The 24,300-nt window shown below is 40.6% G+C and overlaps 1 protein-coding gene across 1 annotated transcript in view; it reads left to right on the top strand.

The window, feature by feature from the left end:
* Positions 1–2,534: 2,534 nt before the first annotated feature.
* The window catches only part of rnf157 (ring finger protein 157), a 41,113-nt gene continuing 19,347 nt past the window's right edge, over positions 2,535–24,300 (top strand). The window contains exons 1-11 of the mRNA XM_015356493.2: positions 2,535–3,232; positions 8,504–8,622; positions 15,555–15,643; positions 16,005–16,154; positions 16,736–16,853; positions 17,394–17,460; positions 18,117–18,160; positions 18,766–18,813; positions 21,429–21,500; positions 22,316–22,475; positions 24,097–24,209. Coding sequence (XP_015211979.2) covers positions 3,145–3,232; positions 8,504–8,622; positions 15,555–15,643; positions 16,005–16,154; positions 16,736–16,853; positions 17,394–17,460; positions 18,117–18,160; positions 18,766–18,813; positions 21,429–21,500; positions 22,316–22,475; positions 24,097–24,209 — 1,068 coding nt within the window. The 5' untranslated portion in view covers positions 2,535–3,144. The remainder of the gene's footprint in view (positions 3,233–8,503; positions 8,623–15,554; positions 15,644–16,004; positions 16,155–16,735; positions 16,854–17,393; positions 17,461–18,116; positions 18,161–18,765; positions 18,814–21,428; positions 21,501–22,315; positions 22,476–24,096; positions 24,210–24,300) is intronic.

The following is a 24,300-nucleotide window of genomic DNA, read 5'->3' as shown; positions in this document are numbered from 1 at the left end:
CTACTGGCAGATTAATTTGCTTTTGCGAAAACTGACTGTGGTGGGAATGTTTGGTTGTTCGTATCTGTGTGTGCCCTGAAATAGACTGGTATCCTATCCAGGGTGTATCCTGCTTATTGCTTGCTAGGATAGGCTCCAACTCCCATGTGACCCTGATTTGGAAGAAGTGGTTAGAAAACTGATGGGTGGACTGCCTACACAATAATGTTGTAACTTTTTCTGTTGGACACTAGAGGGCCTTAACTGAAAATGTTTCACACGAATGGTGACTGAACACCAACGCTGCAGGAAAGAGTGCTCCTTTGTTTCAGGTTGTAATACACATAAAGACACACCATGTTTGTTTAGATTGTTTCATAGAGTAAAGTTTTTATTAAAATGAGAGCAAGACAATTTCAATGCTTGAAAAAACAGAACGGCCTAGGGCTACTGAACTTGCAGCCCTCCAGTCCTCTCCATTACAGTAAATTGATAGAGCCAGCATCTTTTTTGTGATCTTGAGTCTACTAATAGTAAATTAAAATAATTAGAAGGCTGTCTGTAACACCATTCTGCAATGGAATGATCTGGAAGGGCTGCAGATGGACAGCTTCATGTTTTGTTGTTTTATTAAGATAAGACATCCTCATAACGTTTGCCAACAGTGTAAATGATAGACTAGGTATTTTGAATTTATCCTATGATGGTTTTCCTCTAATATACTTAAGTATATTAACATAAACAGCTGTAGTCTTGATCGTTTTCAACATTGACATTTTAGCTGTGCCTGAAACAGTATAATAACACATTTGTCTACTACAGTAAAGGGGATTGTGTTAACTTAAGTCAATTTAAACTTTTTCGGGTATCCAAAACATGAGTGTGAGACAATTTAAAATGTAGCCCACGACTTTAAAACTTATAACAGCCAAGATGCATTAAAACAGGGCCTCCTAGTCCTGCCCCTGGCTGACCGCACACCTGCTGGTTTTTATTACCGCTGAGTTTAATCACCAAGCTGAAGCCTTCATTAACAAGTGGCTTAAGTGGAATATTTAAGTTTTATATAAGTTTAAGTATATACGTTTTTTTAACTCCAAAAGTTGGGATATTCCGTTACCTATGAAATGAAATGCAATAGTTGAAATGCAACCTCCAACAATTTTAAGAGCTAAAAGCAGTCAAACAGTTCAATTTAATCCTATTATTAAGTCAATTAAGTGTCACTGGTGGCTTTGCCGGAACAAAAAACAGCAGATGTGTAGACCTCCAGGACCAGAACTAGAAACCCCTGCATTAAGGAGTAAGTAAGATGTAAACAGAAAGTAAGAGTGTGGGATAAAACCTCATCCCTTTTCTTCAAATGTTTTTCCATGGATCAAATTAAAAGGCTAATTGATCTAATGTTCTAATATTGGCTTGATGCAAACAGTATTGGGTCTATTTCATTTTATAGTATTGCCATCTACCTTGAACATAAAAATTTCATTCCTTGCTTCAAGGTGGAGGGCACAATTCATCCTGCCATAAGAGGGTGTGTGTTTGTCTGCCTGTATCCTGCAGTGGCCTGGGGTACACTCCAGGGTGTACCCTGCTTACACCCATTGCTTGCCAAGACATGCCCCGGCTCCCCCCTGAACCTTAATTGAAGTGGTTAGAAAATGGATGGCTGTTTCAGGATGGATTTTCTGTATCAAAAAATGCTGCAAAAAAGCGTGTGAAATTAGGACTTCAGCAGGCCTCACTCAAGCAAGTCCCAGCTCTTAGCTCCAGAGGACAGATTTCCTCCCAAAGTGATTGCAAACCACATCACACCCCAACATGGTGGTGATTCCAAGCCGTCCCACTGCAAACCAGCTCCTTTACAACTTCAAGAGCTGGTTGTATCATGGTACTTATACAGAAAGGACCAGAATGGCTGCAGGTTGGGGAGCCCCAATTAAGAGATAGCAGACCCCCAAGAATGATACTGAGCAAAATGAGAGCCCCAGTACTGGGAAGCAGGAATGCCAAGTGAAACACATTGGAGGAGCTGCAAGACGAAGACTTCACTTTCTTCCTGTGGAATTTAGTAATGTAGTAATAACATAATTGTCTTCAAAAGGTTTAAGAAACAAAACAATAAATATTTAATCCCCCCCCCCTCCCGTGTTTGACTTGCTCCTTGTTTACGTATATGTGTAAACAGACAACATTGGGAAATACCAGCAGTGCTTACCAGTGCCGCACCTTAAATATGCCGTGAAACAATAAGATACTGTAATGAGGTAAACATTTAACACGTTATAACACTAACACTTTAAAACTCATTTTCTCAACATTATTTTAACACCTATCTTTTTAACACATTTTCAGAGTAGGTAAAACTGCAGGGTGGAAATAAATGACCGAAAAAAGAAAACGAAATTTGTGTTTTTTAACTCCAGGTTTGTTTTGTCCCAAAATGATGTTTAGAACATCATTTAAACCACGTACAACATAAAAAACTGCCTTCTCTTTTTCCGGCATCTGCCTGCCCATGAGTCCCCTTCAAACCTGGAGCGGCAGCGTCAAACCTGCCCGTATTCGGTTCTGCTTTACCCTTGGAAGAACATACTGTAATCCTGCACTGCAGTAAAATAGTCCGAGGGTCACGTTTGGAAACATGGAGCTGGATTACGCAGCGCAAATCTGGAGTCTGGAGTCTCGCCGTTTACTGGAGTGATGCTTGACGTCAGAGGTAGCCATTAGACCCGTCCTTTGACAGTCTAAGGTTGGAAGTGGAGTACGGAGAGATCCCGGCACACTTATCACAGCTGTGGAGGAAAGAGGAGGCTGCAGGATGCTGGAATCGCTCCTAGTTGCTAGAACCTAGCGGTTTGCTTTCCTTTGAACCAAGGCCTTGTGTGCTGCATTTAAGAGCAGACCGCTTCCACAGAACACAAGGGATAATAAGAGTTTAAAGGAAATGTTAGGTACCCTGCATTAAAACGTTTGCAGGTAGAATTCAGCCAGGAGAAAGCGGTTCGTGGATCTTCTGGAGAAATAAAAAGAAACACAGACAGACGAGGGGAGATGACGACGTGAAATTTCCTAATGAAAAAAGAGTAATAAATCGCGGTGGGAAGGCGGGACGGGGATTAATAGTTGTGAATGGTAGCTGGATTTTATTTCGTTTGACTGGAAATGGGAGCGTTGACGAGCAGGCAAAATGCTGGAGTGGAAGAGGTCGACATCCCTTCTAATTCTGTCTACAGATATCCGCCGAAATCCGGTAAGTCCTTGACGATGCGCCGCTGGAGCTCACACGAGATGTGACAAAGCGACGAGGATAAAGGACGCCTGTTTTTAGATGGTAGTCACCGATGGTAGTGAAATGATTTTAAACGGTTATCATGTAAATCACATGTTTTTTATGTTAGTGCGGCTGGTTTCACTGAGCAATAACAATAACTGGGAAAAAAAATACCAAGAATTGCAATAAGCAAAGTATTAATCTTTACCTTGCTTTTGATATTAAAATAATGTTATTTATTTCTTGGTAATGATGGATTTCACAGTTAATCCGTCTTGAGTTCTCTTTCAGTTACCCTTTGTGTTTAGTAACCCTCTTGTGGATATAATAGTTAATTCTATATCTTAATGAATTACATAGCGCATTTCTAATTACTTGATTAGGCTCTTTTCCCGTGTCGCTCACCCTGACCGTAACTGCAACACACTGAGAATCTCTTCATCTCGCAAATTAGCCAGCCACTTTAGTACAAAGGTTACGGCAACTAGCTTTTTGCCCTAGAAACCTAAGTAAATAAAAATGATTCATTTAGCCTTTCTGTTATTTTGCATCGTTACGATGGTTTGAAAGACCTGTATAATTTATATATATATTTCTTAAAATGATAGCATGGCGTTTAGCCTAACGGGGGGATTCGCTAATTTGTTAATTTCTCAGTTTGATGTTACGAAAAGGTTGACAACAAGCTTGTAACATTGGTATCTCTTTTTCGTAGTTGTTATTGTCAGATGCAGTTTCTTATTTTCGGCCTGAAAATGTACAGAGCGAACACCGTACTACCTTTCCAAATTGCAAACGAACTTCTCAAAGAAAATAGACGTTTCTGATATTCTTGACATGATTTGTTTGATCACAGGATCGCCAGAGCTCATTCCTTCGAGGTGGTTATGTTTGTTACCGTGTCGGTTTGGCTTATGAGTTCAGATCTGCTGATAGGAAAACTCCGGAGCTGTATGGAAGTGTTAAATATTGCCGTAGTGATTACGTCATATATTGGTGAATATATTTTAGTTAGCGCAGTAATTTTCAGAGGATAGTCAATTACCATTGCTTACAACGGTACAGATGGTCACCTCCATAAGCTCCGGTCCTTTAGCACCAATAAGCGCTGCTGTTTTTTGGTTAGCTAGTTAAAACCGTAGAGTACTGCAATATCTCTGTTTGCTGGACAATTTGACCCATTTCAGGTTTAAATATCTGTGCAATGTTGGGTAAATCGTGCTGAGGTAGATCTCCGTTTACTTTTCATTTAATATTTACTGCTAGTCCACTCCGTGGAAATTTAATCAAAATAAGGGGAAAACATATATATATATACACCTTAAACAATTGCAGGACACTGGTGTATTGGTTAGCCTTTCTGCCTCACATTGTTGTCGCCCTGGATTCAGTTCCTGGGGTGGTATCTATGTGGTGTTTGTATGTTGTCTTGTTTGCATGGGTTTCCTTCAGGTGCTCTGGTGTCCTCCAACAGTCCAAACACATACAAGTAGGTTAACTGGAGTCTGAGATGATTGGCCCTGGTGTGAGTGTGTGTGGCCTGCGATGGACAGGTATCCCGTCCAGGGTGTAGTCTGCCTTGTGCCCTTTGCTTCTCAGGATAGGCTCTGACTCCCTTGCCACCCTGTATTGGATAAAATGGTTAGAAAAGGAATGGATGGAGGAATTAATACGGTAGTGTATACATTTTAAGAGAGGATGCTAAGCTATTTGTGTGATTTCCTTTGCCATCTTTTAAATACCAGTTTACAACAATTTGTGTTCAGTGTCAATGAAAGGCACCTGTAACATTACCTTGATAATGGATTACTTTCTAGAAGTTGTTTGTGTTTTATTACTTTATTGATAAACCTCCTGGTGATAATTGTCCAGTTTTCATTTTGGGTGGACTGTAAGGCTGATTTTATGATTTGGTTGCTGTTATTTTGTAGCAAGGTAATAAAAGGCTTCACTTTGCATAACATACAGAGTACACGTCTTTTCAGACACGTTACACCACATTGTCACTGCCTGTACTGTACCCTGCACGATAATTTGATTAAATACCTGTTTCCAGAATCAACCAAGAAAACCTATGAATTAAACTTTGTTTAATGCCAGCCATGTTTTCAGAGTTGAGCTCTGTGAGTTTCAGTATTTGCTCACTCTACACTCACAGTTTTGTGCTTTTCAATCAAGTTTGTCTTGGCTCATATAATTGCAAACTTGACCATTTTTTAAGAGAAGCCCTTTAAATAATTCTAGTAGATGACAGTTGTATGCAATGAAACTGAAAATAAATGATACCTTACATGAAAGTTCTGGTCTGCATTTTCTTACGTGATGCAGATTTTAAAAATGCAAAACTTTTTCTTTTACTGTTATTGGAAAAACACATACTGGACATATCTGTTCATTCAGTGTTGTTTTATTTTTTTTTGAATGTTGGTTGTTGACTTTACAGCTTAAGCAAACAACGATGGAACGGTTTTCAAATCGCAGTTTGTTCATTCCCACATTCATTACACTTTCCATGTGCTTTTAAATGCCCTCCTGAGAAACTCTTAGGCTGACTATTAACATAAAGTGCTCATACAAGGCCAGTAGAATTCTTCATGAATGCTTTTTCTATTTTCAGTTAAGGTCTTATTTCAGTTTCAAATGCAAACAGATTTCATAGGCTGTGACTAGCCTGAACTGAATGACCAGTGATCCATATCCTTGCATAGCACTTTTCAATGATTTCTGTGAGTTTCACTTACACATTAATAGTTCTTTACACATTAAATGAATGACAAGATTGATCAATATAATGTATTCACTACTTTGTTTTGTTCCATTAGGATGCTGACTTTTGAACTTCATGAGTGCAGTAAAAGATGGCACAGTGGTGCAGTGTTTAGCATTGCTTAGTATTGCTGCCTTGCAGTGCTGGAGCCCTGGGATTAATTCCAAACTTGTGTTTGCATGTTTGTGTGGGATAGGCTTGTTGGGATAGGCTTCGGCTTCCTCACAACAATCCGAATTGAATGAACTGGGCAGAGAATGGATGGGTAGTGTGGGAAAGTGAAGGCCTAGCTACCTGATGTGGAAAGCTCTCCTCTTGGATAGGTGGACTTGTGACAAGTCTCTACACAAATGTTATGGGAGGATGGAACAAGTGTTATTAAAGACTTGGTTCTATCAAGAAAATAAGCTGGATGAGATCCTCAGCTCAATGACTAGCTGCCAAATGAGGGTGCATGTAGCCCTTGTTGTTTATCTGACTTTTATGTTCTTAGCTGTTTATTGGGCAGTAAGGCAGAGTCTCAAAGAAAAGGGAAAGGTTCAGTTTCACTTGGGCTGAAATGTTACTAAATTGTTATAAAAGCAAATTATTATCACCCATAAAATGACCTGAGGGAGAGCAAACAAACTGAACTAGAAAACTAGCAAACTAGAAATGTGTGGTCAGAATGAATGCATTGTGCGTGATGATGTTCAAATATTGCATGTTGCTGTTGTCATGTTCTTCCACTTGCTGTTGGTGGGGAACTCCGAGAATCCCTGCTGAGACTCATGGCTTGAGGAGGGATCTGTCTGCTGGTAAATTTTGTACCCCATCTGGGACAAACTGTGCTGGGAGGCAGAGTGAATTCCCTGTCTGGCTATGCCCGGTCTGAAGTCAGGCTTTGGCGCAGTGTTGGAGGACTGCCTTGCTCCGCTCCTGCTCTTTGGGTTGGAGCAGGTGGACCTGGCTGTTGTCTTGCCTGAGTGCACTGAGAGCTGATCTCTGCACTGACAGTCCCAGTGCAGAGCTGTGTCGCTGCTTTGCTCTGGCTATGGGAAGGTGATAGCTGGTGACAGGCAGGCATCAAGATGGATTGCAGTGTTGCCGACATGGGGAACAGTACATGCTTGGAGGCAGACAAGCAATGACCAGGAAAGTGATGTAGTGAGAAAAGAATGGATTAACAGCTGGAAAAAAGCAGCATAGTCCACTAGACAGCTGTATATTTTAAAATTACAGCTGCATCACCTGTAGGATCTATGCATCTTGTTTACTCATTTTCTACTACTATGTACTACTATGTTTTAAGATTTAGTTAACAAATCTGGTGTCTGAAGATTCTCAATACTGCATTATAAATAACGCATACTTAAAGCAGTGCTAGTGTTTCATCCATTTAACTTTCAGTCTGACTTCACTACTTGTAGAATGAGATATCCTGGCAATATTTTTTAGCACTACAGCAATGCATTTACAGTAGGGTGCAATAATCACAACTACTATTATTTAAAAACAATTTTGGTGGTTAATGATACAAAACAATCGTATACACTGAGGACAGTGGTTAATTTGGATCTAGTGAATAGGCTTTGGCTGCTTAATGTGCTTTATGTCATTTTAAGATAAACACTGAAGACTAAATGTGCTGCAGTCAATGTTAACATGGACTGTGTAAAGCCATCCTTATCTGATGTCTATTGAGCTGCTCTGATTCAGTGATAGATGAAGCAAATCCTTCTCTACTCATGAAGCAGTAGAGAATCCTGTGGGATGAAAGGAACTATCTAAGTAAATAGATAAGGCATTTATTCATTGGTGTCCTTTGTGAGTTTTTAGTTAGATGAGTCATGTATTACTGGGGTCTTGTCCAGGGTGTATCCTGCCTTGCACTGGTTGCTTGCCAGGGTAGACTCTGGATCCCCTGCCACCTCAGATTGGAAGAAGCAGTTAGAATGTTAAATGAATGGATGTATAGTGCAGTAGTGCATGGGAAAACAAGGTAAAAACTATGGATACACCATGGTTAAAGTACAGAATTCATAGGCCATGTCACTAGCCAATTGTAAACTGGATCTGTCCAAAAGTCAAGCTCAATTGGCAGAATAAGATAGTCATGCAGTGTCCTCTTGGCTTTTAGTACAACACTGACTTGCCAGGCGTCTAGAGGCCTGCAGTGACATAGTGAATAACCACTCCTTCAGTCAGGGCAAACTCTCCTGAGTGGCATTGTGGAGCAAAATATGGACAACTTTGTCAAGCATGCAAGTCATAGGAGTTTTCCGAAATGCTTTCTCCCTGGGTATGCCAGTCATTGCAGGAGAGCTGAGTCTTCAAGCCCTTGGCTCTAGGTGTATGAGACAAAAAGACGATGGCCAGTAAGCCCACATTTGTAAAACTTGTGCCAGAATTAACGTGTTTGGTTATTGTGGGTACCTGTCGTGAAGGGGGTGTGATCTGGCTCGTAGCAGCACCATATTCACAGGTGGCCCTGTCCTCCACAGGCAGCTACTTTGCCAGCCACTTCATCATGGGTGGAGAGAAGTTTGACTCCACGCACCCCGAGGGCTATCTGTTTGGAGAAAACGCAGACCTCAACTTCCTGGGAAACAGGCCTGTCCCGGTAAGTACCATCTGGCATTGCCCTGCCTCCTGATAAGATACTGGGTGGGTTACTGATCAGGGTCATGGGGTCATTTTTGCTGGTACTACATACTGCAAACAGTATGGCTGCTTTTAACTGACCTTAAGTCTGTCCTCGCCTTTAACCTTAAGTCTAAATCCTGTGACTGTTGGGACCACTGGACAGAGACCAGTGTTTTTTAAAGTTGCCCTTAAACTGATGAAAGGTGGTATAAGTGATCCTTGTTCCCTAATTTCTATGCACGGCATAATTACACAGTAATCTTTGTATGAAATACAAAAATAAATAGTTAATGTATGCATTTCTTTTGGCTGGTAAATGTATTTAAAGTTGCTGTTTATCTTAATATTCACTAACACTAGTTACAAGATCAACTCAGTTGTGCTGTACAGTACCTATTGGCTGTTCAAATGGTCTGCTCCATGAAAGGACTGATCAGTTTTACTTATTTCCACTGCACAGTAATTCATGTATAATTTAATTAAGCAATGAAATATGAATGAAATTTTTAATTTAGAAGTTAATTTCTTTATGTTAAGCAGGGGAAAACTAAAAAAATGTTTTGTCCTAAAATATGCTTATGAGTGTCCTAATGAGGCGTGATGTTTAAAACCCCTCATTCTTGATAATGTGATTCAGATTTCTAATAAAATAAACCCAAATGCTAAGTCCCTGTCCCTGTCCCTGTCCCTGTCCCTGTCCCTGTCCCTGTCCCTGTCCCTGTCCCTGTCCCTGTCCCTGTCCCTGTCCCTGTCCCTGTCCCTGTCCCTGTCAGGACACCATGATCAAATGAAATATAAATGTGAGTTTCCTCCAAATTCACTCTTTTGGTTGACATCTACAGTACAACTAATCATCTTCCTCTTAATTCAAATGCTGTTCCAGACATGTCATTTTCATTTATTGACAGACTGTCATAAAAAAAGACCCCGAGTCTCCTGATTTTAATTTTAGAGGCTGTAATGACAGTGTCATCTGTTTGCTCCATTGATCCATACAAATTAAATCCAGGTCTCGTACAGTAATGGTGAATTTGCTGCACAGTGATCTCATTTCAAGTTTCTTTGCTCTTACATGGCCATTCCCTTCTTGCTAATAGGGATTGGAATTGTTTTCAATGTGAATGTGCCTTTGTAAGTCAGTACTCAATTAGCAATTGGAAATTCTTCAGTTATTTTGCCTTCAGGATTTAACACAATTTCAATTTCACAGTTCAAGTGGATAATACCAGATATGGTGCTGTGGGATTTCAAAACATAACGAGCATGTTTTTTTTTCAACAGTTTAAACAGGAGCTGTTCAATAGTTCCTGACTGGCTCTGAGAAATGGGCAGGATAATAAAAATTATCGGGCAGAGTTTTGTAATTCATGCTGAAAAAGTGAGAGTTGGTTTGTCAAACCATAAAATACTTAAACTGGAATCAATAAAGAGGCATTTATTTGCATTCTTGGAGATGCAGGTTTAAATACAGTATGTCATTTGACCTGTCTGACACATCCTGTTTTGCAGTAGGTTTATTGATCCAGGAGCTTTTTGATCCAAGTTCAAAGTCAAAACCATCCTTCTCCTACAAGAAGTGCAAAATGATTTTTCATATTGGATGCATGCATTTCACAGCCCTGTGAACCAAATAATAACCACAATACAATATAGCTGTCATCATACTAAAGATTCTTAGCAAGCAGAGGCAAATATGCTGACTATAGATCAGCATTCATAAAAAGAAATGTATCACCATACTTGCACCACTTATGCTGGTATGACGAGCCGCATGGTGCTACTATTGGCACAAAATAAATTAAATATAGCACTCAGAATTATAAAATGTCCAAAATATCCTGTGTTATATTTTTTCCTGCCTTGCACAGCTACATATTGTTTTTAGAAATGTCTGCCTTCTGCTTGTGAAACGCTCCTTCCTCCCTCTACAACCCAGGAAATCTAGATGACTTACAGTAATTAATCGATTTGTGAAAATGGATGTTCAGTGTGCGACAGAACTGCTCTGCCTTTAAGTGCACCTTTTCAGAGCTCTCTTCCCTTAATGATGTTATCCAGTCTCGGCTGTTCTTATTCTGTCTACCTGGGAAATCTTTGATCCAAGTGATTGGGTCAAAGGGGGGTTGATGTAGGGCTTTGGAACGTGATTTGAACTGAAATGATTCCTATCCTGGAGCAGGGGAATCTGTAGCTGTGGAGAGGTACTGTACATAGTGGGTACTTAAAGCACCATTGTACCAGGTGTTTTACAGTCACCACTTGCACATACCGGGTTTATCTGTTCTGGCTGTAAAAAGCCATTTCTTTTATTATTACATTAATTTATGTATGTTTTTGTTACTCTCTGTTTGATATACACAGCTACATTGTTCTCTGTAATCCTCACTTCATCTGCACTGCTTAAAGTTTTATGGTCAGAAATCATGAGATTGCAACAGTTATGAAAGAAAGAACTATCTTCCTGGTTGTGCGAGTCAAGTTCTGAAAGACTGAAACCCATGAGGGAGCTATTTAAATCACAACCTGAAATCAAAGCATCCAGTGTATAGGCTACTGCATGGTGTGTCTTGATTTCAAATTGCTCCCTTTCTCTGGAATTCTCTCCTCAGAGACTTTGGGATTAATACTGCCCCGCCTTTGTTCAAAAATAGATTTCAGACATTTCGTATTCAAAGGGATTTTTACAAAGGCATCATCAGACTGTAAGGCACCACAATGTGCTTTTTATACACTTGGAACACTGCGGAGAATTAGGGAAACGTACAATTCCCATTGCATACCAGTTAATTCCATTCCAGGTTTTACAATTAGCAGCTGTCTTATACAGTAAATGCCTGTGTTAGTGCAGAAGTACTTTAAACTCTGCCATATTTTGGTCAACTTTGGCGCAAAATACAAAAAAAGATTTAAACCAATAATATAATGTACAGTATTTCATCTGCATGATTTCAACAAGATTCTGCAGATTTATAAGTCCTGGTACGGCTAACACATTACAACATGATGGCTCCTTTATCTGTTCTCCTGAAAAGCAAGGTGATGGGTAGTTTTTCTAGCCCCCACATGGGTAGCAGCCATTAAATTCTCCTCACTTCCTTTAGATCTAGAAATACCAACCTTGCTCCTGATTTCTTTTGAAGATCAAAATAAAATTTGGGATAAAAGAAAGGAATTCCTTCTGAAACTAATGCTGAGCCAACAGCCCAGTCAGAGTTCAAGTGGGAGTCGGAATTAAATTTTCAACCCACCACCTGAACAAGCATTCAATTCAATTCAAATTATTTTTATATAGCGCCTTTCACAACAAGGTTGCCCCAAGGGGCTGGCTTTCCTTAATGGCTTTTGGCTTCCCGAAGGATTCTCCACTGCCTGATGGGTACCTGCCATCGGGCACTTCCTCCTGGACTGGACCTTGATGGGGGTGGTGGGGAATCAGTTTGGATTTCGCCCAGGCACAAAGCTCCAGTGCTAAAAGGATGAATGGATTTAATTCAGCACTTTAACAGTTTCAGTAGATCTGTACAAGTTACACCGTTGCTTTCCAATGGTGGTTAAGAATATTTATGGTCACTGTCCCTGTCAACTTGTAGTTATTTCTGGAAATGAATATAATAAGGTGTGTAAAACAAGGTGGGTGGAGTGGTGGCACAGTGGTTAGCATTGCTACCTCGCGTGACTGGAGCCCTGGGTTCAGTTCCTGCGGTGCTGTCTGTGTGGAGTTTGTATGTTGTCCCTGTGTTCTTGAGGGTTTCCTCCCACAGTCCACAGACATACTGTTAGGTCAATTGGTTTCTGTAAAAAGTGGCTCTGGTGTGAGTGTGTGAATGTTTGTGTCTGTGTCTGCCCTGTAATGGACTGGCATCCCATCCAGGGTGTATATTGTCCTTGTGCCTGTTGTTTACCAGGATAGGCTCTGGGTTCCCCTGTCCCTCGGTTCTACAAGAAGCAATTTAGAAAACGAATGGATGGATGAAACAGATGGGGAGAGACAGAGACACGGAGAGAGAGACACGGAGAGAGAGACACGGAGAGAGAGACACGGAGAGAGACACAGAGAGAGACGGAGAGACACAGAGACAGTGAGAGACAGAGAGACACGGAGACAGAGAGAGACAGATACAGTGAGAGACGGTGAGAGACGGAGAGACACAGAGACAGTGAGAGACGGAGAGACACAGAGACAGTGAGAGACGGAGAGACACAGAGACAGTGAGAGACGGAGAGACACAGAGAGAGACAGAGACAGAGAGAGACAGAGACACAGAGAGACACAGAGAGACACAGAGAGACACAGAGAGAGACAGAGAGAGACAGAGAGAGACAGAGACACAGAGACAGAGAGAGACAGAGAGAGACAGAGAGAGACAGAGAGAGACAGAGAGAGACAGAGAGACAGAGACAGAGAGACAGAGAGACAGAGAGACAGAGAGACAGAGAGACAGAGAGACACAGAGACACAGAGACACAGAGACACAGAGACACAGAGACACAGAGACAGAGAGACAGAGAGACAGAGAGACAGAGAGACAGAGAGACAGAGAGACAGAGAGACAGAGAGACACAGAGACACAGAGACACAGAGACACAGAGACACAGAGACACAGAGAGACAGAGAGACACACAGAGACACAGAGACACAGAGACACAGAGACACAGAGAGACAGAGAGACAGAGAGACAGAGAGACAGAGAGACACACAGAGACACAGAGACACACAGAGACACACAGAGACACACAGAGACACACAGAGACAGAGACTGCACTGCATGTGAGGGACCCAAGCCAGAGGCTGTTACGTGTCTGCTGGTTATCCCCACAGCGGATTAACATCCCTGTGAGCTGACGGGTCGTTCGGCCATCGGTTTATCAATCTGCCACAACCCAGAGCTCCAGCTGACGGCCTGCGGGCAGCCCTGTGTGAGCCGCAGGCGACAGAGGGAGAGCTTTCCAGGCCTCTGCCGCACCACGTGGCTGCATGGATTTGCTGGCCCAGGATAATCCCTGAGGCTGGTTGCAGTAATGAGAACTCGAGCTGCTCCTGTTTGTGGGAGGGGTGGGGGGCACCTTGATCTTTCCTGCAAGCCAGAAGCAATCCCAGCCCTTGCCTGCACAGACTGCTCTGCATGTTTATCTGTGTTCTCAATTTTCAGAAGTCTGTTTGACCCTCTTTCCTCAGCATGCTGGGCATTTGTTGAAATTTACAGCCCCCTTATACTGAAGTAGTTTAAAACACCCAGCAGTGCAGAAGCCTGCCATACAGAAGAGATGTCTGGTATTTTGGTGGCACTTTTATTATCCTTGAAATACACTGTGTGCAAGCCTTTTTGATGAGCTTCTGTGTTGGATCCAACGGGCTGTGTCTCCAAGCTCCAAGATAGCAGTGTGTTAGAGTCTCACAGTCTCAGAGTGACACTTTGTGTTGTTTAGTACATAATGTCAGTATGTCAAGGTAGCATTTTTTTTTTAATATGACAAAACTGTAAGTAGTTGTCCAAATTGGATCCGCTTTCCTTTCAGAGCTGAAATTGTCCCTCAGGGCAGGTTTGCGATTCACTGTTGGTTATAATTCAGTGTTTAAATTTCCAATTTAATTTATATTTTAGAGCTATAAACCTTATTAATAAAACACATCCTGTGAGACAATAGTTTTGAAAATTGTTTGTACTTTTTCGTCATTGCTTTATGGTCAGATCATTTCCATACTGATTCTTTGTGCACTTGAAGAGATAATGAGAACTTCAGTGTGTATGCTTCTTTTGAACATGAACCAAATTGTTATAGGTTTTTTGCATCACTATAATAACATATATCCCCGTTATAATGCCTTGTTTAACTCTGCCTTGGGATGTGTCTTGTCATTTAAGATCAAGCTGTCATACAAAACAACTCATGTCATGTGGTGCACATTGAAGAATGCAACCATATAGTAGCTGTAAAAGAACATCTGGCCACAATTTGAGTGCAATAAACCACCCATGGTATTAACCCAAATCCTCTTGCTTGAAGAACCATCAAAACAGTGGTTTCCAGTGCAACTTCCTGTTGAAAACAAATACATAAAATAAACATTTATAACAGTGGCAGATATCTTAGCTGTTTTAAATGTGGTCAAATGTACTCTAATCCTAAATACATTACAAAACCATTGTGTTTAACAATCTGATAGTAATTATCCCTATTCATAAACTTTGCACTGTATAATGTTAATTTAAAATAATTTTTGACTGCTTAAAAATGGATTGTAAAACTGCTTGGTGCTAACTTGGAATAGAGAGAATTTCAAAACGCAGAGATGAATTCTGAGTTCACTAGTTTCGTGTCTTGGGATTTAGCTTGCTTCTCTTACTTCTCATGCTTGGACAAAATATTATGCAGTTTTACATAGTTTATGCAGTTTTCATAAATACATTGCTCAGAGTTTCAAGGATACAAGGTCATTTTGCAAAGTTAATTGCTGTAGCTGCTCTGCATTGTTTTGGAGCACTCAGAAGCTGGAGTTCTAGCCTTGCATTCCATAATAAGAATTGGAAAAAGTCCCCTGAGGCAGACACACAGCCATCGTCATCCCAATTCCATGAGTTTGCAAAATGCCCACTTCTAAGGGCAATAACTCTGGTTCTGGTAAAAATACCATGCTTATTTCAGTCATGGTTTGTTCTGTGGCTCCTCTGATCTAAAGTTTTTTTTCGGCTTCAAAGTGAGTGGTTTTTGGCATAGTCTGTAACGTATGTCAACAATTGTATTTGAATTTAGGTCACTGGGCACATGAGAACAGTGAGCATATTTGATAGGTTTACTGCAGTAAGGACCATCTGAACTGTAAATCTTTATTCTGCAATATGTATACTTTATGAAAGTGTGCTTGGGGCACCAGTGTCTAATTTAATTGTTTTGTTTTGCCATTTCTAGTTTCCCTATACAGCTCCTCCTCCTCAGGAGCCAGTGAAGACCCTCCGGAGCCTTGTGAACATTCGCAAGGACACGCTGAGACTTGTCCGGTAGGTCCAATGAACTGTTTCCCCTGACTGAGGAGATCCCAGAAGGTTTTCTACAAGTATATTCCTAGTAATAGTTTACCATGGTAAATTCTGGATTTGAACTGTGACCTTTCTTGTAACATGCTAGTTTTTCTTCTGTGCTCCCCCATCTTTTCCAGGCCTTCAGTGTAACTTCCTTGACAAGACCCTTGTATGCCATATTGAAATCTAATAAGGGGTTTTCAGTGTTGCCCTTTTCAGAATTAATTCATGGCTAATCGTGGTACACCGTGACAATGACAGAGAGAAATTACCAGGTGCTGTATGTTTCCCCTGGTGGAGGTGTGCGAGGGCTTTAACGCAAGTTTCTGTGGTCGTGCAGGTGTAGCGAGGATGTGAAGACGCCCAGGGACGAGGTGGGCACCAAAGGCAGAGCCTGCTACAACGTGGAGTTCACCTTTGACGCCGACACTCAGGTCGCCATCACTATCTTCTACCAGGCCAGCGAGGAATTCCACAATGGCGTGCCAGTGTAAGGAAATGTCCCAGAGACGGGGTCTGGGCAGCTTTCAGAGCTGTGCGCTGTGGTGCAAAACTTGCCTGCTGTTTTTTTACTTAAAAGAAGCTCTAGTTCAAGAATGAAAAGCTCCAGTCCTCAAGAGCTGCAGAATCCATCCTATAACTCTGGCTTTAATTCCATGTCTGATTTTAATTACCTAATTATTTAGGTAAGAAGTCAAATCTCCTGTTTTTTAGGTCTTAACCAGTAGCTTATTGTAGGAGTGTGTAAAGTTTGCAAGACAGTAGACATCCCTACTCAAGGTAATATCTAGTATTACTACATTGAACCCATTAATGCCTGCTTTTGTGTATTTGACATTTTATTTTAATTTCATGTTGACATGGTGGAGCAAACAGGTTAATGTAATTCTGTAGCACACTGGGGTGTTTGGGGATGTGTTAGCTGATGTCAAGGTGAGTGTGCGATGCAGGAGCCTTGGTGATGACCTTAGCACTCGATCCTCTTGCTGGTTCCTCAGCTCCGGAAGAGTTGTCACAGTGCCGGGGTGTGGTCACAGTGGAGTTATTGACTAGGCGTTTGGATTTCCGCAGGTACATCCCTCAGGACAACTCCCTGCAGTCGGAAACGGTGCATTTCAAGAGAGGGGTCTGCCAGCAGTTCTGCTTGCCATCGCACTCCATCAATCTCTCAGAGTGGAGCGATGATGAGGTAGCTGGGATGAGAGATTACTGATGGAAAATGATAAAAATAGACGGCTCATGTTGGTGATTTTCATTTCACTTGTTTATATGTTGCTGTGGACTGGCACCTTATCGTAATCCTCATCTAGTCTCAGCCAGTGGCCTGGAAGTGCTTTAAATGTACAGTTTAAGTGCTATAAACATAAAAAGGTTTAATAAAAAAGTGTCATATTTCATGGTTTTAAATGCTATTGCAAAATTACATCATTCATGCTGTAGGTGTTATGTCTCAGACACTCTTGATATGTCAGTTTTAGCAGGGTTCTCAGATCTTTTCTAGCTTTTAATAAATCTCTTGAAATCATCACCTGCTTCAGGTGTAGGTAAAAAGTGAAATTACTTTAAATAAGTATAAGGATCAATGAAAAACAGTAGATCAGACATTCCTTGAAACTGCAGTTAGACCCTGGCTCTCAGCTAGACAGCTCTTTAGGCCCAACTCAGACTGGTCCAATGCTGTAATCCCACCCCTAAGACTTCATGAGGATGTGTGTCTGCCTCCCTGCAGCTGGTTTTTGACATGGATAAGGATATCTACCCCATGGTTGTGCAGGCTGTGGTAGATGAAGGAGAAGGTAAGCCATCCCTTTTCCGAGTTACTCACACACATAAAGCCCAACGACCTCTTTTGACTTGTAGTTTAAAGCATTGTTTTTGTAGCCATTAAGCAAAATGCCTCTGGAGTCAAATCCCTGCAGGAAAATTGGCAGTTGGTTTCTCAATAAGGGTGTAGATCCCCTCATGAACAACCTAGCCTGATATGAGTCTTGCAGACTGTGAGGTCTGGGATTCATTTTGTGCTGAAGGCTGTAGCTGGCTCCTTGCTTCATAAACCAAAGATACTCAATGTGAAACTGATCAACCAATGTAAAGCACATCCGTTAGTGATTATTGAGAATGTCTTTTACGGATTAGTTCTGATATCAGTTACGATGTGATCAGGGACACTAAAGCAACAAAAATTGTAGTTCTTTCTTTGTGATATTTAACATCAAATGAGCATTCTTTAAAGCAGCAGAAACTTGTGAATGTCGCAGTAAAAGCACAAAGACAAAAAATAACTTTGAAAAATGGGTAGATGAATCAGAGATAACTAAAGGAGGGCAGTGCTTCTAAGAAACACATACTCATGCAGTAGCTTCTAAAATGCAGCAGAAATACATAACAATGAAGGATACAAAGGGTATAAATATAAAGGAGGAATATTAAATATTTTTCTTCCACTTCTCAGAGCATTTAGGTCATTCCCATGTGCTGTTGGCTACATTTGAGAAGGTGAGTGAAATATCTTCTGTTCGTTTTTTGGGAGGAGGGAAACAAAATGTCTTGTGCTGTCATAGTGAAGAAGCAGCCATGTGGAAGAGAAATACCTGCTGTCCTTCAGGGCGCTGCAACACAGAAGCAACCTCATTAAATCTCTCTGTTGTATAGGAGAGGTAGATTTTGACAGGGGCATTGCTAAGGAAAATAAATTGAAGAGGACAGTGAATTGAACAGTTTTACTGTTTCTGTTTACAGTACTGTTTTACTGTTTCAATTGAACAGTTTTACTGTTTCTTGCTTAGTGATTTGTAAGAAGCTTGTCTTTCAGTGTGGTAGCGTACCCCAAAGCAAAAGAAACACTGTGGCCCCACGGAGGACCATAAGTAAGATGGTGTGCCAGTTTGAGCTCTGGATTTGTAGTAGACCGGTTGGGGGTTCTAATCCAGCTCTGTTGTCGTACCCTTAATGTACTTGTCTCAAATTATTCCAGTAAAATGTGCAGATGTATGAATTTGGTACAAATATAAGTTGCTTTGAATTGAAGCATCAGCCAAATTAATACCTAATGAGAGTGCGGGAAGTGGCAAATCCTGAAGTGTATTTTCCTGTCTTTACAGCATATGGATGGAAGCTACTGTGTGAAGCCATTAAAACAAAAGCAAGTGGTAAGCTTGAGTTTCTTTAGGTCTCATTCCTTACAGATTCCTCATTGTGAAGATTGCCGCTTGCTTTAGGGATGGCTGCTAGGAGCCCTTTACTCATTAACACATTCACCACGTTTAGTGTTGCTCCAGGGTATTTTTAAAGAGTTAAAAAACAAAACCAAAAATATATTAGAATTGAGAATGCTGTATGAGACTAGATGTCAAAAACCTTTCCACCCACAGTGCGACAAAGACAACATGTACAAGACTTCCATAATTGACATCCTTGTGCAGCCTCAAGCTTTTCCTTCAATTACAGTCATGGTCATCCAACCATATACTGGACAATGGATGATCGATACTCACAAGACGTTCTGTGGTGTCCCATTATTCCAAGTCTCAGGAAAGGTGTGCTCCATCTGGAAACAGATTAAAATTGTGGCACACGTTACATTTCTCCAGCTGATCGAAACTGTCTGAGTACTCTTAAGAGAAGTAGCACTTGGTGATCTAGTGCCTTCCCTAGCAAAACTGGCACATTAAGTATGACTAAACATACTTAATGTTTAAGCTGTAAAAATTACTCACAATAAGTCAAGTGTGGTGTTTGATGAGGGGTGTTAGAGAAACAAGCTGTTAAAGGTGCATTCCTAGTAGGTAACCAAATAGTTCACGGCCATTTATTTTGTTAATTGGAGCAACGAGATTACTTGTCTAAGCATGTTGTCTCTTACTAATATTGTAGTTAAGGTTACCATGGTGTCACTGGCTTTTTGACGCTATGTTGGACAAACCTAGGAGAGACTCCTGCAGTTAGATCCAGATATTAAATTGATGAATGCTGAATATGAGCAGATACATCTGGTTAGATGTTGATCCAAGAGCTTTGAACATAAAAGGAAAATTGCATTTACATGCAATCCGTTATAATTCCATTTAAGATATTAAAATCCATTTTGGTTTATATTGTTTGCATTCTCAGCTGCTCATACAATTTTTAAAAACATTCCAGTACCATTTAAGTCAGCTGTTGGTATTGTGAGATCAAAGAAAGCTATTATTTTGGAATGTTTGAAGGAGTGACTTAATTATACGTGTTACACCAATAAAGAACAATAATGCACCACAGGGAAATCGTTCTCTTGTAGGTAACTAGAGTGCAGTGATGTGTTGTAGTGGTAAGAAAAGGAAAATGCTCAATTAAATAAACGGTTAATGTTAACCATGCACTTAATTGAAAACTCAATAAACTGTCAATTAAATATTGTAAATAAAATACGCAAGTTCTCTATTTGCTTTCTCAATGAGCTTTTTAATATTACAAGAGAACAGGCTTTAATGCCATTTTTTCCAATATAACGCAGTCATTAACTGCTGAAAGCAAACAGTTCTTTTGGATGATCGGTTTCTAATTTTCTTTATTATTATACTCTATTTCAAGTAGAGTGTGGGATCAAAATGTATATGCTATTTTGCTGTTTGAGTCCAAAATAATATTCACTCATTATATCACCATTATATTTTTGCATATTAAAGGATGAGGCTTTCACAAAATCCCTCAATAGTTAAGTGAATTTGTGTAATCACCGGTTTCACGTTTTTACCATAATGTGCAGGTATATGTGTGTGTACTTGTACACAGTTTCCCAAAGTGATCTTTACTTTCAAAGTGATTGCAACAAGTCACCTCAATTATTTTATATAGTATTATTTTATTTTTATTTGCTTTTTCACACAAATAGTGAATTTTGAACTTGGCACAGACTTTGGCTCTTGAAATCTTTTATTTAGAAATTCAAACAATTTGTAATATAAGAACAATTTGTTTCTTGAAGCCACTAAGACAGGACTGGCGGGCAGGATTTCATAGCTTTTGTGCACACACATGACACCTCATTGGGCGAGAGTCCTTCTCAGTTGGTGCCCTTTGAAACTATCCCAGATGCACCTTTAAAGGCTGATTAGGATACATCCATCCATTTTCTAACCGCTTCATCCAATTCAGGGGTGTTGGGGAGCTGAAGCTTGCCCCGGTAAGCAAATGGTTATATCCTGGACGAGATGCCAGTCAATGACATGGCAGACAGACACAAACACAGGCGCACACACAAGGGTGATTTTGTTTTTGAAAAGCCAATTAACCTACCAGTATGTCTTTGGACTGTGGGAGGAAGTCCTCACGATCACAGTGAGAAAATACTCCATGCGGATAGCACCCCTGGTCCACAGTTGAACCCAGGGCCCAGTGCTGGTAGCACTGCAACACAATGCTGCCTGATTAGGATACAGTGCTGTTTTATTTGGCACATCTGATTAGTGAGGTAGGACACTGAATATTTTAGTTTAGGGTAGAAGAATCCTTACCTGGCTTTCAAAATCCAAATGAACTTGATGTTGTGTTGCTTTTGTGATGCATATAACCATGTACAGTATGTGGTTCAAAAAGTGTCTTTGGTCTTTGCCCTTATTCTTCATATCTAGCTTATTGCTCTGGACTCTGCTGGGTGCAACAGGGTGCAGTATTTGCTGTTTATGGCATGTGAGTTATACAGTGCTTGTTCTTTGAAAGCACCCTTGTTTGCAAGCCTGTTTGATGGAGTACTGACGGTCTCATCTCTTTTTTTCGAATTTTTCAGGTGGATGGGGTCAGCTACCTCCTGCAGGAGATCTATGGCATCGAGAACAAGTACAACACTCAGGAATCTAAGGTACTGGACTGAAGCCCTGGCAGGCACGGAGCTTCTCTGCAGCTGTAATGGCTGAGCGAACAGCAGGCAGAGTGATATAAGCAGCTAGAGTGTAATAGATTTGGTACAGTGTATTGGAGCTGAGGCTCAGCACAGCCATCTACAGTATAGGAGGCTATGACATGCTGTATCTATTACAGACCATAGAATGGTAAAGTACAATCCTGGCATAACAATCAAGAATTGAGTTAAAACAAAGAATATACAGTACATAAATGTAAGATATGATAACCTTAAATAAGAATAGCTCATTGGGTTTTTAGTAGCTAATTGACACAAGTCTATCATCCAACCTATTCTTAAAAGAAGCTAGCATATTGGCTTCAACAACAGAGGAGGGTAACTTGTTGGAGCCTTTCACAAGTCTTGCTGTAAAGACATGCCTGTTTCTGATTTCTGATTTGTGTTTCACTGATGGTGCTGAAGACATTCAATGTGTTAATTATAAGCATGCCTTTTATAGGAAAACATTTTGAATACCTGAATACCTTTCATAGTCGTTGTTAAAGATTAAAAAGGCTCGGTTGTTTTAGCCTGTCAGCAGGGCATGGTTTTGAGCTCAGCATTGTACCTTGTTGCTTACCTCTGGACTGATTCCAGTGCAGAGTTAGGTTTCTGAAAATATTTTCAACAAGTAAAATAAGAATAAAACTGTGCTACTCCAGAAGAAAAGGAAAAAAAGAACAAAGCACTCAGATCTTAAATATCCTGGCATCTATCAAAGATACAGGAGATGATACAATATTGAACGTTAACCTGTCCTTTTGTTTGCCCAGGTGGTGGATGACGAGATCAGCGATAACAGTGCAGAGTGTGTGGTTTGCCTGTCTGATGTCCGGGATACCCTCATCCTCCCCTGTCGGCACCTCTGTCTCTGCAATGCCTGCGCAGACACCCTGCGGTACCAGGCCAACTGCTGCCCCATCTGCAGACTGCGTAAGACCCGGTGCTCCACACTGAGGCTCTGTAGGAGGGAGGGGGAATGGCCAAATTTAGATGGAGGACAGCAAAAGATAGTGTTTGCAGTTCTTGTTAGGTTTAACAAAATTCCAGAAATGATCTAGCTGGACATGGTTACATTTATTCCACAGAAGAATTAGAAGAAGAATTATCACTAATTATAGCAGCCCATGTATAATGGGTCTTTTTGAAAGATTTGATACCATTTTTTAAAAAATTTGGTTTCTTCTAATTTGGCGCAGTGTAGGTTTTGGAAGTAATGTGTTGCAATGCTCACACTAAATAGAAGGTCCTGGAAAAATTGCTTTCAAGACTTTAACACAAGCTTTGTGGGACGAAGCAGAGCTGTTCTGGTTCTGAATTGACTTGGGAATTGTTAACATCATGTTAACACTAACTTCTCAGACTAATTTGACCAATTAGAATTAGTTACAAAATGTTAGTTATCCTATGCATCTCAGAGAACATGACCATCCTATTACCTGGAGCACATCTACCAGCGCACTGTGCATCTTGTGTATAATGACATTGCATAGTGACTTGTCACAGCATTAGGTACCCCTGCCGAATAAAGTTGTAAGCCCCTGTGAATGGCAAGAGGAACTCAAATGGAATGTGAAATATTCCACAAGGTTTTAAAGTATCTCCAATCCTGGTCTTCAGGAAATTTGAAATTGGTTGTTGATCTTTTACTGATTTTGGTGTTTCAGAATAATGTTTCATTGTTGTGGTGCCTTTGAGCAACTCCTTTCTCCTCATCAGAGCCTGAACTAGCAGCACACTTTTCAATTCTTGATTATGCCTGATTTAAGAAACAGTCTGAAGTATACTTGAATATGTTCTATTAAAAAAAGCTTTAATACTAGGATTAAAATAATATCTAAAAGTTCTGCATGAAAAAGTGAGAAAACAAATTTAATTAACATTTTATAGCTTTTTTGTTGCCTTTTTGCACAGGGAGTGTTCGTATTCGAGGTTACAGCTAATACTCAAGCTTTAATCACTCTGTCCTTAATCCACATTTTCCATTTTCCAGCCCAGCGGTTTTACTGTAAATTCTTTCTTGTCTGCATTTCACAAAAGGGTTCCCTTTAATTCCCTTTAATCCTGAGTAACCCTAAGAACAATTCAGTTGTATGGGGGAATTGCAAAACCCTTTTGCACCCAAGGACAAAAATGCTTCTGCTTGTCTGACAGGAAAAAGGGAAACGGAAGTTTTTTTAAACGGAAGGAGTTTATAGGTGAAAATATCTCAAGAGAGGTCATTGCAATGAAAAGAGAGCTCACCTGATTTTGTTTAGGTGTTCAACACCTTCATACTTACTATAAAAAGAGGGGGACATTTTTGCATTAAACAGGAAGCAATGAAATTCTTCGTTTTCTGCAGATTTATTATAGACTTTATGAATCTGAACTTCTTGCTTTGCTTCTGATTTCTGAAGAGATGCATTTGGCAGTTTGCTTCCAGCGGAAACAGCAGGAGACATAGCTAACAATGCGCTGGTGTGTCATTAGCATTCCAAATGCAGTCGTATAGCCAGCTGCAGACAGCGCTGCTCTAATAACAGTTATTCTGTGTCTCTGCCTGTCTTGTCAGCCTTCAGGGCACTGCTGCAGATTCGTGCCATGAGGAAGAAGATGAGTCCAATGTCCCCCACTGGATTTAACCCTGTCATTACCTCCCAGACCTCAGACTCTGAGGAGCACTCGGTAAGGCTAGTGACAGGCTCTAACGACTGAAGTGCTGCTTCTACTGTGGAGTATCTGTCCATCCATTTTCTGTCTGATTTATCCAGTACAG

This window comes from Lepisosteus oculatus, chromosome 9 (genome assembly GCF_040954835.1).
Source record: "Lepisosteus oculatus isolate fLepOcu1 chromosome 9, fLepOcu1.hap2, whole genome shotgun sequence".
In the NCBI taxonomy this organism is placed as follows: domain Eukaryota; kingdom Metazoa; phylum Chordata; class Actinopteri; order Semionotiformes; family Lepisosteidae; genus Lepisosteus; species Lepisosteus oculatus.
Note: the sequence above shows the minus strand (reverse complement) of the source record. Positions and strands in the feature narration are given on the sequence as shown.